The sequence below is a fragment of the Macrobrachium nipponense genome, chromosome 40 (assembly GCF_015104395.2).
Source record: "Macrobrachium nipponense isolate FS-2020 chromosome 40, ASM1510439v2, whole genome shotgun sequence".
Classification (NCBI taxonomy): domain Eukaryota; kingdom Metazoa; phylum Arthropoda; class Malacostraca; order Decapoda; family Palaemonidae; genus Macrobrachium; species Macrobrachium nipponense.
Window position 1 is genome coordinate 37,000,746 of NC_061101.1, and position 15,000 is coordinate 37,015,745.

The following is a 15,000-nucleotide window of genomic DNA, read 5'->3' on the forward strand; positions in this document are numbered from 1 at the left end:
GCTTGTCCCATCGGTCTTTGTTTCACTTTCGCTGGTTTCATGTCCGCCCTCGACAGGGAGTATTCCCTCCTTGACGGGTAGGCCCTTGTACGTTTTCAAAATAAGTTGCTCCTTATAATTTATAGTTGTTTTTGTGTTTTCTCGTCAGGATCATAGCTCCTGCAGAGTAGGAGTGTCTAGTTCTTTTTCCTCTTTTATGATCTTCACTTCAGGCGGTATTTTGTTGGTGCGCAATGTTCAAATGTTTGTTGGTGCGCAATGTTCAAATGCTCCCTCGCCTGTCTTACCATTTGTTCTAGGTTCAAATAGCCTGCTATGAGATTCAAGGTCTCTGTAACACGGTTTTTTCGCAATAACTTTTTATATATGCATTTCATAAATATAACGCTTATTCAGAATACACTTTATATCTACACATAAATTTTGACTGTATTCTGCATTACGTAGGTTGAATAAATTTGGTACTTATAATGTAAAAGTGACTTTTTTTGAAGACATGCTAACTTACTCAGAGAAAAGGTTTCGAACGCACTCTTTACGTAACTTAAGACAGCATTTCTTCCCTCTTTCTCGATGGATGATTGGCTATACGTAACGAAGGCTAGACCTCTGGCAACAATGACATAAAAATGTAAATGCAAGCAAAGCAGTACACCTTTATGAACTCTGAAACCTCTCCACTAATAATTGTCAATAATGAACAAACCAACAAAATATGTTAATAAATTACAAAAACACTTCGATTATTAGTCTAACTCCCAAAATAAGTGTCCTAAGAAATTACAGTCTACTTTATAGATCACAATCAGATTGACAAAATGTACGGAATAGTTGGTAATTTTCAAAAACATAGTAGACAAGCATGAGTTGATAACGGCTATATCCAATGTCAAGTAATTTTTATTTATTGGCTATCTACCTATTTACTGAAAAAAATTAGCCTGTACCGTATTTTGGCTTTAAACCTTCACCAATAATTATCGTCAGCATGATGACTTCATGAGGCTCCACCCACTTTGGCTTAGTTATAATTCAGGATAACATTGAAGGCTATCATGGGCATTGTTGGATTAGAAAATTTAACTTCTGGGTATAAAAACTCCTTTCTCGAGTAGTTGTAAGAAGTGCTAAATGATCCTCAAGGATCCCAGCAGTTGGCCTAAACATTTTATTCATGTATATTACTGCTATTACTACAGTAGTATTACTAGCTAGCACAGATACCCCACCCAATCTGTGTATCGTTCCGCCATTCATGGTCTATATCCAACACGGTCGTACGGCCTAAAGAAGAAGAAAAAAAATATATCGGATGATCCTGTGGTCTGCTGGAGATTTTAGCACATATAAGGTTGTATTTACTTTGGATAAAAATCTTATTTTAACAAAAATAGTTATATAAAGTGTTTACATACAATCTCTCTCTTTCTCTCTCTCTTGGTGGCATAGTGAATAGTTAATGGAAATGCTCAAAATCCTGAATGATATTACAAGTATTATAATCACGTTAAGCTAAATACAAATCAGACCATAAACATTGGATTTAAACTAGAAACTGAATAATTAGCTATTCAGGCTATAGTAAGTATGGCCACGGGCTTTCTCTTGACTGTATAAAGTTGCAAGTCGTAAGACAAATGCAGTTTTGCAACCACAGGGACAATTCCAAATCCTGTTAGCCATTCTTGACTGCTATGGATTTCAGAGCCGATGGAACAAGGTGAATGAGTTTCTGTCTGGTGGATGGGCAGGGCAACATTTTGTAAAACGGTGTTTACCTTGCTTACGTAATGAATGCTTTTCGACTCTTGGCTCGTAATCGTTGGCCATGGCATCGGCTAGATAATTTTTATTCTGTAAAAGTTAAAACTATTGGGTTTAGGTTATTGATATTGCGGACAAAATTTGTGTGTGGTTGTAAAATATACATATGTCAACTTTCAGCTACATCCGATGCTTTGATAAGGAGTAAAGTCCAAAAAACCGTGTTACAGAGGCCCTGAATCTCATAGTAGTATATGCTTCACTTGCATGTCTGATTTCAACATTCATTTCAGGTCTAAAGAAGCCTAAAGAGTTTCTCAGATATGTTGCTTTACCATATTTTAGTGCTTTCAAGGCTGTAAGAAGTATTTTGTATTCTCTTCTTGCTTTTACTGGGAGCCAATGTAGCTCAATTAGTGCAGGGGTTATTCTGTCTCTGGAACATAATCCATTTATTAATCCGGCAGCTCTGTTTTGTACTCCTTGCAATTTTCTTTGTAGGTAGTATATAACATTGCAGGTAGTCAAGCCTCAAAAGTATTTGGTTACAAATTGCTGTTTTCAGAGTATCTTCATTTAAATATTTTCTAATAAATGCAGTGTTTCTACTATGAAGTTAGTTTTTTTATAATATGCAGTGTATGGTTTTTCATCGGCAATTTATTATCAGTAAATACTTCAAAGTTTCTCTGCTGCTACAGTGTTTTTGATGACGAACCAAATAGTTATTCTTCTGAAGTGTTCATATTTTCGTAGTGCACTGCCAGATCCAAATAGCATACACTCAGTTTTGTCTCCAATAAGTTTCAATTTCTTCTCTGACATCCTTTATATATATATATATATATATATATATATATATATATATATATATATATATATATATATATATATATATATATATATATATATATATACACACACAGTATATATATATATATATATATATATATATATATATATGCATGTATCCTTCGTTATTGTATCAGTTATACTAACGGCATTTTCTACCGTTTCGACAGGAAAATAGAACCGAGTATCATCGGCTTACAGTTTATAACTAACCTTGTGCTTGTTCGAATTCTAGATAATTCAATGGTGTAAATGCCAAATAGTAGTGAACCCGGGACGCTGCCTTGGGGAACTCCTCTTGTTAAGCCTTTCTTTTCTGATTTCACATTTGACATATCTAAGTAGCCTTTGTACCATTTTAGTATATCTTCGATGCCTACTGACTACTGCTTTGAAAAAGGTGGTTTGAAATGTACACAAAATAGATGCCACCCAATTTAACCTGTAGACATGACTGAAGGGTGTTTGTAGCAACCCTTTCGGCTCCTAGCTGCAACCACATTTTAGCCTGTTATTTTACCTCTTCAGTCTTGCTATCTGGACCTCTAACTCTTACTTTTTAATGCAACTATTTGGGGTTTTCCCCATTCAACCTTTTGCATTTAGTTTCTAGATAGCTTTTTCTTGTCCAACCACTCCAACAACTCCCTCATTTCACTGTCTTAAGGCTGAATGGCTGAAGTGCCTCAGTGCTGGTCTTGACAGCCTGAATTTGTTCAAATTTAAGAACTACCCAACTTAGTTATAGTAATTTGGAAATAAAATTTTTTTTTTTTCCTGAAACACATTGGTAAGTTTAGAATCCAATATGTTTTTCATTTTTAGAATGAGCAGTCTGCTGCTGAAATTTGGGCAGGTTTGCAAAGTAGACAATAACCGGAGAATGTTTCATAGGGCAGCTTTCGTATGAGTTTGTTGACTTATTTACATTAGTAAACCTCCCAGCGGTCTTGAGATTGTGGGGACATTCATCATTTAGTGTTTGACTCAGCACATGCTTCATAATAATGTATGAACACAGAAGACTCATCATATTTTGCAAGTCTTAAATCCAAAGGGATGAAGGGGTTGTTCCAGATTAAGCTGATAATTTGCAATAAATTTTAACAGTAGCACCAAGAATACAACTTGCTGTCCTGTTGCAAAATATATTTGTGATGAATTTTATCATTCACATAATCACTAGTGTACAACAGGAAATCTGCCCACGCCAAGCTCATTTGTGGTGAGCAAGTGTTTGCCTCAAGTCAAATGCTAAAGTATAAATACAACCTTGGATGCAGCTGGCAAGGTTCCATGATTTTTTGTTGTGCGTGAGGAGGCAGGTAAACTAGTTTTATTTTTGAATAGTCAAGTTGAATAGAATAGTTCGGGTAATTCCTTACGTCCCCCAAATTGCAATTTACTTGTAAACTCAAGTTATGTGAGTGGGTAGTACAAATTTAATTTACTGTCTCATAGTATATGCAGTTCATTGCATGGTGATAAGCTGTAATACCATGGATTGTTTATATAGAGAAAATGACTCTTGACTTGTGGACCTGATAGGCACAACCATTTTACGAAAATTTTAAAATTTAAAGAAAACTAGGAATGTATTATAAATGGTGTCAGGTACAGTTTTATATAAAGCTTAAGGTAAAATAGTATTTGTACCAAATTTTCCAAAGCTGAATTCTTGATAGTATCACATTTCTGCTTTTGTGTATACTGTAATATAATTTTCCATGATTTTAATACCTTTTATCAATTTACTTCAATATTTCTAAATATTGTAAGAGGAAGTGATACTGGAATTCACAAAGTTTATTACAAAAAATGGTTACTTATTAAGAATGATCATAGGAAACCCTTTTTTTGCAATTTCTAGGAAGAGGAAGAAAAAGTTACTTTGAGTGAAGCAGGTTAGTGAAGGTCTAAACAGTTTACCTGGCAAGTAAAACCCTAAAATGTTTGCATTGTTAGTGGGAGGTTATTATTATTATAAAAATATATCACAGAGTAGAAAAGATGGTGGATGACTTTCAGAGCTTTGGAATTTGTTTTGAATGAATTCCAGCTTTTAGCAGAGAGAATAAAAAGTTAAGATATGGCATTATTTTGCATAATACTACGAATTTTAACAGAACAGAACTTTTCAAGGATTATATTCATATCCACTTGTAAAGATGCTTTCTGAGATGCTGAAAGTATGAAGTACGTTAACTAGTATTCAGATCTTGATTATGTATGATTTTATGATGTTGAGTTTGTAATGATGAAGGTTATGACATTCATGCTATTTATAGCACTTACAAAGCCAGGCTTTTGCCTTTTCATTGTATATTTAATGAAGTAGTTGTGATAACTATATAGTTTTAAGGAGTCTTGAAGATTTCATTATCATGCCTGGGACAATATATCAACAACAGTGCTTCTGATTGCTCAGTGGTAGTTTGCCAGGACATGATAACGAAACCTTTAGTCATTAGCTGCAGTGATAGTAATTACTAATGTAAGAGTGAATTTGTATTAATATTTCATTCCTTAATTGTTGTAGATTCTGCTGACAAGCGTATTGAGGTGAAGAACCCTGTAGTTGAGCTCGATGGCGATGAGATGACCCGTATCATTTGGGAGAAAATTAAGGAGTTCTTAATTTTCCCCTATCTTAAGGTGAGTGCTGCCAGTAATGTTTTCATGAAGAAATTATCGAAGTGCTTAACTTCCTTTTTGTGATGCAAACAATGCATTGTAGTTGAAGGACTAAAACATTTTTCTTAATGTACTAGAAGTTGTCCCTTTGTCTGAAGTAAGTGACTGTTCTAAGAGTAATAAGCTCAGTGAAGATCTTTATACGAGTTCTCAAGCATTACCATGTTTTTGTGCCAATAATTGTTGATGAATATATAACAGTCAGAATGTACTGTATAGCTGCTTCCAAAGTAGACTGCAGTGATATTTGAATTTTTTCTTATATATATTCAACAGATTGACTGCAAATATTATGACTTGGGCCTGCCATACAGAGACCAAACTGATGACCAGGTAACAATCGACTCCGCTTATGCAATCAAGAAGTACAATGTTGGTATCAAGTGTGCTACCATCACCCCTGATGAACAACGAGTTGAAGGTATAGTACCAGGTCTATTTTAATTCCAGTGAAGGGCATTATATCAAGTTACTGATATTTTTCGTTTTACTTTCATGGATAATTTTGTTCTACGTATGAAATTGTAGTAAGTGTCGTGGTTAAATAACTCAGTCCACCTCACGCGGTACACTGTGGGCATTACTTAAGGTCCTTTGCAGTGTCCCTTTGGCCTCTAGCTGCAACCCCTTTTATTCCTTTTATTGTACCTCCATTCATATTCTCTTGTTATCTTTCTTTCCACCTTCTGCTATCAATTGTTTCATAGTGCAGCTGTGAGGTTTTCCTTATCTTTCACCTTTCAAACCATTTTACTGTCAATATCCGTTTCAGCGCTGAATGACCTGATAGGCCTAAATTCTGTATTCTGTACTGTTTTGGTAAATAATATGCATTGAATGACTACTTTCAGAATTTAAGCTCAAGAAGATGTGGCTGAGTCCTAATGGTACAATCCGTAACATCCTTGGTGGCACAGTGTTCCGTGAACCAATCCTCTGCCAGACTATTCCTCGTCTTGTCCCTGGTTGGACTCAGAGCATTATCATTGGCAGGCACGCTCACGGTGATCAGTACAAAGCAACCGATCTTGTTATCCCTGAAAGTGGCACCGTAAGTATATTGTCTGCATTATATGGCAATAGTAGCTGAATTTGCCCCCATCCTATTTTTCTATCTTATTATTATGCCTCTGATTATCATTCAGAGCTACTTTTAAGTTGGCCTGTCTCTGTCTGTCCATGTGCTATACATATTTGAATATTTTATCTTTCCCTTAATTTTTGAACGAGATGAGATAGAGACTTCTACTCCACAAATAAAACAGGTATGCAGAGTGAGGGAGAAGTCAAGGTCAAAATCATAGTTAAGAATTTGACACCAAAACGAGCAATGATGTGAGCCTTGCTTGTGTGATGTTGGATATGATAAGAAAGTTGCTGAAGGTTAAAATGCTGGTAAAGGAATGTGCATTTACATGGGTTTTTAATCATACAGAAAAAAATAGTTTGCTATATCGCATAACTTTTTAGAAAAATGTGTATCCACTTACTGTATGAGATGAATTTTACAAGACAGAAGTGTCTGCCTTGTGTGAATTCTTTTTTAGACGTACTTGTATACTGCATTGCTACTGATTTTGATGATATTTTACCAAGTAAATCCTAATAAGTGATCATTATTTTTCTCTTGTAGGTTGAATTAGTTTACACCCCAGCTGGAGGCCAACCTCAGAGGCACAAGGTGTTTGATTTCAAAAACGGCGGTGGTGTCACCATGGCTATGTACAACACAGATGAATCTATCCGTGCATTTGCTCACTCTTCGTTCCAGGCAAGTTTAAACTTTTATATCTGTGATTATTAACTTCTCTGACAGTAACTGGAATTAAAAATTACTGTGCCATAATTAGAATTTAAGAATGAAGGCTACAGATTTACATAGCCCATATATTATGTCAGATCTTTTGGGAAGAAAGTATTTTTTTAGTTTGTTTTAATCTTGGGAGGGATATTTGTGTATAATTATGAAATGGTCCCTGTAGATAGTGATATTTTTTTTTATGTATAATTATGAAATGGTCCCTGTAGATAGTGATTTTTTTTTTTATGTAGTGTGGGTAAACCTATACTGTTTCAAATTGTCTGTCACTGAGAAATTAACATCTATTAACAGTAGGTAATGGTAACACTGTGGGATTTACTCAGCCATAGACATAGGATGAGTGAAAACTGCTTGGAGGAAGGACATGGGAGGGAAAAAACAAACAAATACTTTTATGAAAAAGAGGGAAATAGAGGGGAAAAAATGTAAAGAAAGACAGAGAGGGAGAATAACAAATGAATAGAGAGAGAGGAGTAATCCCATTGTCCTAAAGTATAGTAATATAGACTGGGCCTCAACCTTTTTTTTAAATGATTGATAATAGACAAAGTTCAGTACTTTTCATCAAAAAAATTGTAACAAACACCTACGCTACCATTTTATAAATTAGTTCTCATCAAAAAGATTTTCATTTTATAAATTAGTTCTCATCAAAAAGATTTTCATTTTATAAATTAGTTCTCGTCAAAAAGATTTTCATTGTTACTTGTTATGAGGTAAAATTGGTACCACATAGAAAAAGACATCTCAAGATGTGCCTCCAGCAATTAATTTTTTCATATCCTGTTTGTGGATTACAAATATTTTCTTAAAATTAGTTTTTGCTGCTTCCATTAATCGAGAAGTGAGAAGTGGGAAGACTTTGTTTCACTCCAAAGAGCATCGGTAACATGGAGTCGCGATCTCCTTGGTGAGCGTGTGACTTTGGGAGGCCATACTGAAACTCGTGGTCCAGTTTATGGCATTATTATATAGACACAACTTTGTCCCCTCCCCATTTAATTATTGTCTTATTTTACTACAGGTAAGTCAAACATTACTATACATACAATATATTTAGAAAAATATTACTCTGAAATCTGTCAAATCAATAAGTACAATATTCTTTTATTTCTTGTTACCATCCTTATAAGCAAATTTTTTTCTCCTTGGCATAAGTTTACCATACAGAAATCATACGCTTATTCAAAATTAAGTTATTTGAATAGGGTTTAAACGACATAACATGTTGCCAAATTAATAGTTCAAGGGTATAGATTTAGCCTAGGCTACAATACTACAATATTAATTAAAGATAAAAAATTAAGAAAACATTGTAACCGAAACATGTATGCTGGACATTGGTGAGTATATGAAATCCCCTAGTAGTACTATTTAAAATTATGTAGCAAGCGGATCAGACGTGTTTTTGTGTTGCTCAGTGTGAAACGGTTCAACGGGGTTGATTATGAATTGATTGAAAACCAAGCACCACAACCCATCAGGATTATTCAGCGCACTAATGAAAATTAAATATATAAATTAGTACGATAAATTATGAATGAATGAATGATTGATTATAGTGTTCACATATGGTTACCTAGTCATTATGGCAAGTAAAAGCACATTGGTGACCTGTCCTAACTGCAAGAAAGATTATAGTGAAGGAGAATGGATTGGATGTGTATGTGGTGATTGTTACCGCAAAGAATGTGTGTCTTCATTTAGTAAGTAAAAAGAACAATATGAAATTGAAATGGCTATGCCCAAACTGCCATGAGTTTGCCTGGAAATGGCAAGGTAATTATGAAATTCTTCAAGATTAACAAACTTGAAAAGAAGTGTGAGTCAAAATGCCAAAATTGCTGAATTGCAGGATCAGTTGTCCATCGCACTTGACGACAGGAGTGCTGAGTCTGCACATGGCCCAGTTGCCAGTGTGCAAGATTGGACTCCAAAATTTGAAAATCTTGAGAAGAAAGTTGAATCAGTCATGAAAAATATGGCTAGTCCTCAACCTGAAAAGGTTACCTATACTAACAAAGTTAAAGGAAAGAATCTGTTGATCAGGAAGTTCAAATGATTGAGAGGATCACTGACAGGAAAGATGATGTTGCAAATACCTTAAATGACATTCCTTTTATTGGTACTGTTATTGATATTCGGGACTTGGCGGCAAATAAGATTAGTAATGATGTGCAGAGAACTGACATTAAGGAGATTGGAAAATATAAACCTAAGATCATAATTTGCAATACATACGAAGCTAGAGAATATATGCCTAAGATCATAATTTGCAACACATATGGAGCAGAACAGGAGGTGGTAAAAGATCTATACGGCAAGAGATAGGTATCATGCCATCACTTGCTACTATTGTCAAAGATATAAAGAAAAGAAATTGTGGATTCAAGAATATAGCTGAGGAGTTAACATGTGGAAAATGCACAGGATGTCGTAGGACAAGGGTCTGTACTGCTGCTGTCAAATTGATGAGCTGTATAAATTGTAAGACACAAATAAAAATTTTTTTATCAACGGTGAACTCAAAAGAATGCAAAACTTTAGCTTATGAGATGAATAGGATTGTTTCCTACACGGATCTTGGATATATTTGCAAATAGAAATTTAAAATATGGTTGTGAATATCCAATCTGTAAGAAATCACATAGTACTATAGATTAGAGACATAATAACTGAAAATATGAATGTCTTTTTAATGAGTTTGGCCTATTGCTTCAAAGGACTGATATATCTGCAGCAAGTGATTTTATCTGTGGTGATTGTAATCTATGGATGGATGATCAAACCAATGAAGATGTCGAAGCTTTTAATATACTAGTGTCACATCAGCCTCTTGCTCTACTGCAATAAGCAGTTATGCGTTAGACCTGGTTCAATGTGATGTTATAAGTCCAGGTGTTATGATATGGAAAATCGAACCGTGAACGTGGAATTTGCAGTGGATCAAATACATTTGATGAATACGTAAACTGTTAATTTGATAATGGGGATCTTGTGAGCATTATGGAAGTGGTGTGGGACATGGATAAGCTCTCAACAAGTAGTAAGTTATATAATGCTTATATCATTCGTTATTAAAACAAATAGTTTGCCATGAAGTATTATAAGTCCTCCTCTTCTGGTATTTCATATATGTTCACCTGTATTTCTTCCTGGTATTTAGTTTTTATATCATTATTGCCCTGTCTAACTTTAGTATCTCAAAAGGCTTTTTATACTATATATTTACTCTGGTCCAGTGAGATCATAATGCCATATAGCTAAAGTTGTAGTACTGAAGCTAGGTAACAAGAAACTGAACATAGTTATTTCTCCCATTCCAGGTTGCCATAAGTAAGGGATGGCCACTGTATATGTCTACAAAAAATACAATCCTCAAGCGCTATGATGGCCGTTTCAAAGACATCTTTGAGGAAATTTACCAGGCTGAGTATAAGGTAAAGTTGAACGAGCAGCAATTTATACTATGCTACAAAGTATGTGACGTTATCTCATTATTCCTGTTCATATTGAACATAACACTGGCAGTCAAGTACTGAACTAAAGATTAAACATTTCAGAAAGATTTTGATGCCAAGGGTATTTGGTATGAGCACCGTCTTATTGATGATATGGTGGCCCAGGGCCTGAAATCAAGTGGTGGCTTTGTTTGGGCTTGCAAGAATTATGATGGTGATGTGCAGTCTGATGTTGTTGCTCAAGGTTATGGTAAGTAAAGATGTGTTCCTTATAGCAGTATATACATTAATCATACATACCTTTTCCTGTGGAGAATGAACCTAGTTGTACCAACCTGCTTCAGTTATAGTTAACGGGCATTCCTACTACCCACGTAGCTTCCTCCCACTTTGCATTATATGTCGTTTAGTTTTGCAACTCCTAGCATCAACATATCAGCAGCTTCTGAAGTTCTCCTTGCCCCATTCTTAATGAAGTCATGAAGGAGACAATTATTGTAGCCCTGGCATCCACAAGTAAAATGGGAGAATTTTTGAGGACAGTAACACTCGGAGGATCCTCCTTCGGCCCAGAATTCATCTGTTGGAAAGGACCTGCTTCTATTCCTAGTTCAGCCTCTTGAGGCTTTACTTGTTATGCACCAGAGGTGTTCTCTACCCACAGTTAAGGAAAGGAAGGCATGTGTTTCAAAGAAGATTGTGGCTCGGGCAAATAATCGTGAGGGCTTATTCAGGTGCCTTGAGTTTCGGTTTTACCTAAGGATAAGAGTTTGTTAAGTTTGACCAATCTCAGCCTCTGTGATGTTCAAATAACATGGAAGAGCTTTTCTGTCTGGTGGGCAGAACATGTTTTCATGTTCTACTATGGAGATCATGGGGTTGTAAGTGGCTAGGGTACAAATTTTTACAGGTTAGGATACTATGAAAAATCCTTGTTCTCTTGACTCGTTGGGATTTGTGGTTTTCCTGCTCGGCTACCAATGCAGTGGTCCGAAGTTTGATTCTTGGCTCGGCCAACGTGGAATCAGGAATTTATTTCTGGTGATAAATTCATTTCTCGATATAATGTGGTTCAGATCCCACAATAAGCTGTAGGTCCCATTACTAGGTGACTAATTGGTTCCTAGCCACGTAAAAATATTTAATCCTTCAGGCCAGCCCTAGGAGAGCTGTTAATCAGCTGAGTGGTCTGGTTAAACAAAGAGAAACTTGAATCTAGACCAGTCTCCGTTTTAGCACCTTCCAGACATCTCTGTGGTCAGCATATGATACATTAGTTCAGGTGAGTACACAGGCTTATGGACTCAAGACTCCTCTGCTGAGTACAAATCATCTGTTCAACAAGTAACATTTTCAATGAACAAGTGATGTTTTTATGTTAAGTGATTTTTTGTTAAAAAACAAGTTTTCTTAAGCCGATTAATCATACAGTATGGGGATTTCCATTGTCTGCCTTCCATACCCACTATTGTTCTGTGCAGACATTTATGAGCACAAGATAAAATAGGTTGGTGCTATTATGGTAGCTCTAGATGAAATAGGGCAGCTTATGATTAATGTATTTGTAAGAAAAACTTGTATTTGTTTTACAAACACTGTATATTTGTTTTACAAATACTGTACATTACATTTTTCATGCAACTATTATATATTAATTTTATATGAAAACATTTCACTTTTGATATATACTTTTTGCATATGCACTATTGTGTAGTACATGGACTGAGTAGGTAAGTTTATTAGCTAGCAATTTTCATGTCAAAACAAACACTAAGTGTATTATTTTTTTACTGTGTAGGTTCTCTTGGCTTGATGACTTCTGTTTTGATGTGCCCCGATGGAGTCACAATTGAATCTGAAGCTGCCCATGGAACTGTTACAAGACATTACAGAGAACACCAGAAGGGTAACCCTACCTCTACCAATCCTGTTGCTTCCATCTTCGCCTGGACCCGAGGCCTTGAACACCGTGCTAAACTTGATGGAACTCCTGAACTTGCCAGGTAATTATTTCTTATAGAATTCAAACATTAATTTCTTAGTTTGAAATTTCTCATGACAGTCTTCCTCTGATTAGAACCAGTCTCTAACCATCACAATTTCACTGTCCAATCGATGTGGTTCGGATCCCACAGTAAGCTGTAGGTCCCGTTGCTAAGTAACCAATTGGTTCCTAGCCACATAAAATTAACTAATCCTTCAGGCCAGCCCTAGGAGAGCTGTCAGTCAGCACAGTGGTCTGGTAAAACTAAGATTAACTTAACTTACTGCCTAATCTTATACAAAATTTATTGTAGTGTAGTATTGCATTGTTAAAGGTAAAATCCAGTCATACAAAATCCCATAGTCACAGAGCAGTTTGTATGTGTGTGGATAGCCAAATATTAACGGGTTTTTGGCTGTGTTTGGCCACCAATCACGTTTACTCCAGATGGGCAGTTTGGATTTTTCATTGTGAAATTGATTATGTACCACTTGGGCTGTGTTGATAATGGTAAATTTACTGTTTGAGTAGGGAGATTTGTTGAAAAGAGATAATGGGGCCATTTACATTTAACATTCCCTCATTTCAGTTGATGGGCATTCATGTGCTGCCGTTTGTGGCAGCTAATTCATCTGGTGCTTTCTTATATCCAAATTCACTTTAGAGCTAGTTATCCTATGTGGGTGACACATATGCCCAAATTGTCATGGTTATACTTGAATAATTATTCTTTCTCTTGGTGTAAAATCCCTGAGTAAATAATGTACGATAGAGATAAATTTTGTGGTTGTTAGAGTTGTCATGTATTTTTGAGTGGTTTTTGTTGGTGGCCTAGTTACCTTTTGATACTGAAGTCAGCAGGGCTTTGGGACAACTTTTGTTGAATGTAACAAAGTAAAGGAACAGAGGTGATGTCACAAACGACCATCATCATGATATTTACATCTGTGTAGACTATTATTATTAATAGGGCTACTTTTTCCAGATCTCTGAGTCTTATGTAGACTCTTCTCTGGCTGGTTCTCTGCAATACATACATTTTTTAGGGTGAGATTTATCCAGTGTTTAAAATGATGGCAGTATGTTGCTAGATTTATGTAATCTATTCCAAGATATACAATTTTGTAAATGAAATGTGGGTTCTAACTTCTAGAAAAAGAAAGAGTTAAGGATGGGAGGTAGCATATTGCTACCAGTAAGTGATGGGATTCGTGACTGGTTTTTACTATCTTCTAAAACTATCATATGTAAGAACAAATATATATGTAAGAACTAAAAATTTTTTAAACAAAAAAAGGAGAGAGGTCAAGGAGATTGCTTATGGAGTGTTAGTGAAATTGATATCAGTTTATTAGTTTATTGAAAGCGTTAATGAAATTTTTTATTCATATTCAGATTTTGTGTGTAATGTGCAGTAAACCCCCCCGTATTTGCTGACTTGGCTTTGGAACATATACCCCCATTATTCGTGGAAAATTTGCCTATTTGCAGTATTATTCTATGAGAAATATCCACAAATCCCTGTGTTTTTTATCTCTTTCATCATAAAATGCATTTTTAAAAATAAAACTATTAAAAAACCAGGTATAATCATTTTTAGTGTGTTTTTCGTCAGTTTTACCTAACAAAATAGGCAATTTGAAGTGTTTTTATAGGGGTTTCAGCTATTCACAGAGGGGTCTGATACCTCTCCCCTGCAAATACGAGCGTAACACTGTATATAGAATGTAGTAACAAAGTGCACACCTTGAGATTTGCACATCTTGACATTTTTGTTCCTTGGTGGTTTTAATTTATAGTTGGTGGTTCTAATTGCAGATTTGCCCAGAGCTTGGAACAAGCTTGTATCGACACCGTAGATAGTGGCTCGATGACAAAGGATCTTGCTGGATGTATTCATGGTCTGAAGAATGTCAAGGAAGGAATGTATCTCTACACCAATGACTTCCTTGAGGCTATTCGTGAAAACTTAGCTAAAAAGATGGCATAAGAGGAGAGAAGATTGTTTGGTATCTTTTGTGTTACAGAACATCATAGTCTAATGTATAATTTACATGAAGTAAATAATATGGATAGGCAAAAAAATTTCAATAAAAATGTAGACCTAATTTGCTCTAGGGTGTAATTGAAATGATTTTAGACAAGGTTTACTGTAGGATTTTGAAGTTACATTGAAATTTAGACAAAATTTACCTTAGGATATCATGCTATAAATTTAGGGTAGACAAAATTGACGTAGGTTTCATGAAGGTAATCTGTTGTGTAACTGATGAAATGGTCAAATTGCCTAGATATGTAAAAGTAAATTTAATGATGAAAGTCAAAGGACAGATAATGAAAGCATTGCAGTACTGTGAATTGCAATGTTTGCCTACAATGTAAAGATGAGAAAAGTACCTGATCTTTTTCAGAATCTCCTCTTT

The 15,000-nt window shown here is 35.3% G+C and overlaps 1 protein-coding gene across 1 annotated transcript in view; it reads left to right on the forward strand.

Moving 5' to 3' along the window:
• Window positions 1-15,000, forward strand: part of LOC135212086 (isocitrate dehydrogenase [NADP], mitochondrial-like) — a 51,081-nt gene that overhangs the window by 35,808 nt on the left and 273 nt on the right. Inside the window, exons 2-9 of the mRNA XM_064245457.1 lie at window positions 5,156-5,271; window positions 5,587-5,731; window positions 6,162-6,361; window positions 6,944-7,081; window positions 10,459-10,572; window positions 10,696-10,843; window positions 12,392-12,596; window positions 14,396-15,000. The exon at window positions 14,396-15,000 is cut by the window's right edge and continues 273 nt beyond it. Coding sequence (XP_064101527.1) covers window positions 5,156-5,271; window positions 5,587-5,731; window positions 6,162-6,361; window positions 6,944-7,081; window positions 10,459-10,572; window positions 10,696-10,843; window positions 12,392-12,596; window positions 14,396-14,567 — 1,238 coding nt within the window. The 3' untranslated portion in view covers window positions 14,568-15,000. The remainder of the gene's footprint in view (window positions 1-5,155; window positions 5,272-5,586; window positions 5,732-6,161; window positions 6,362-6,943; window positions 7,082-10,458; window positions 10,573-10,695; window positions 10,844-12,391; window positions 12,597-14,395) is intronic.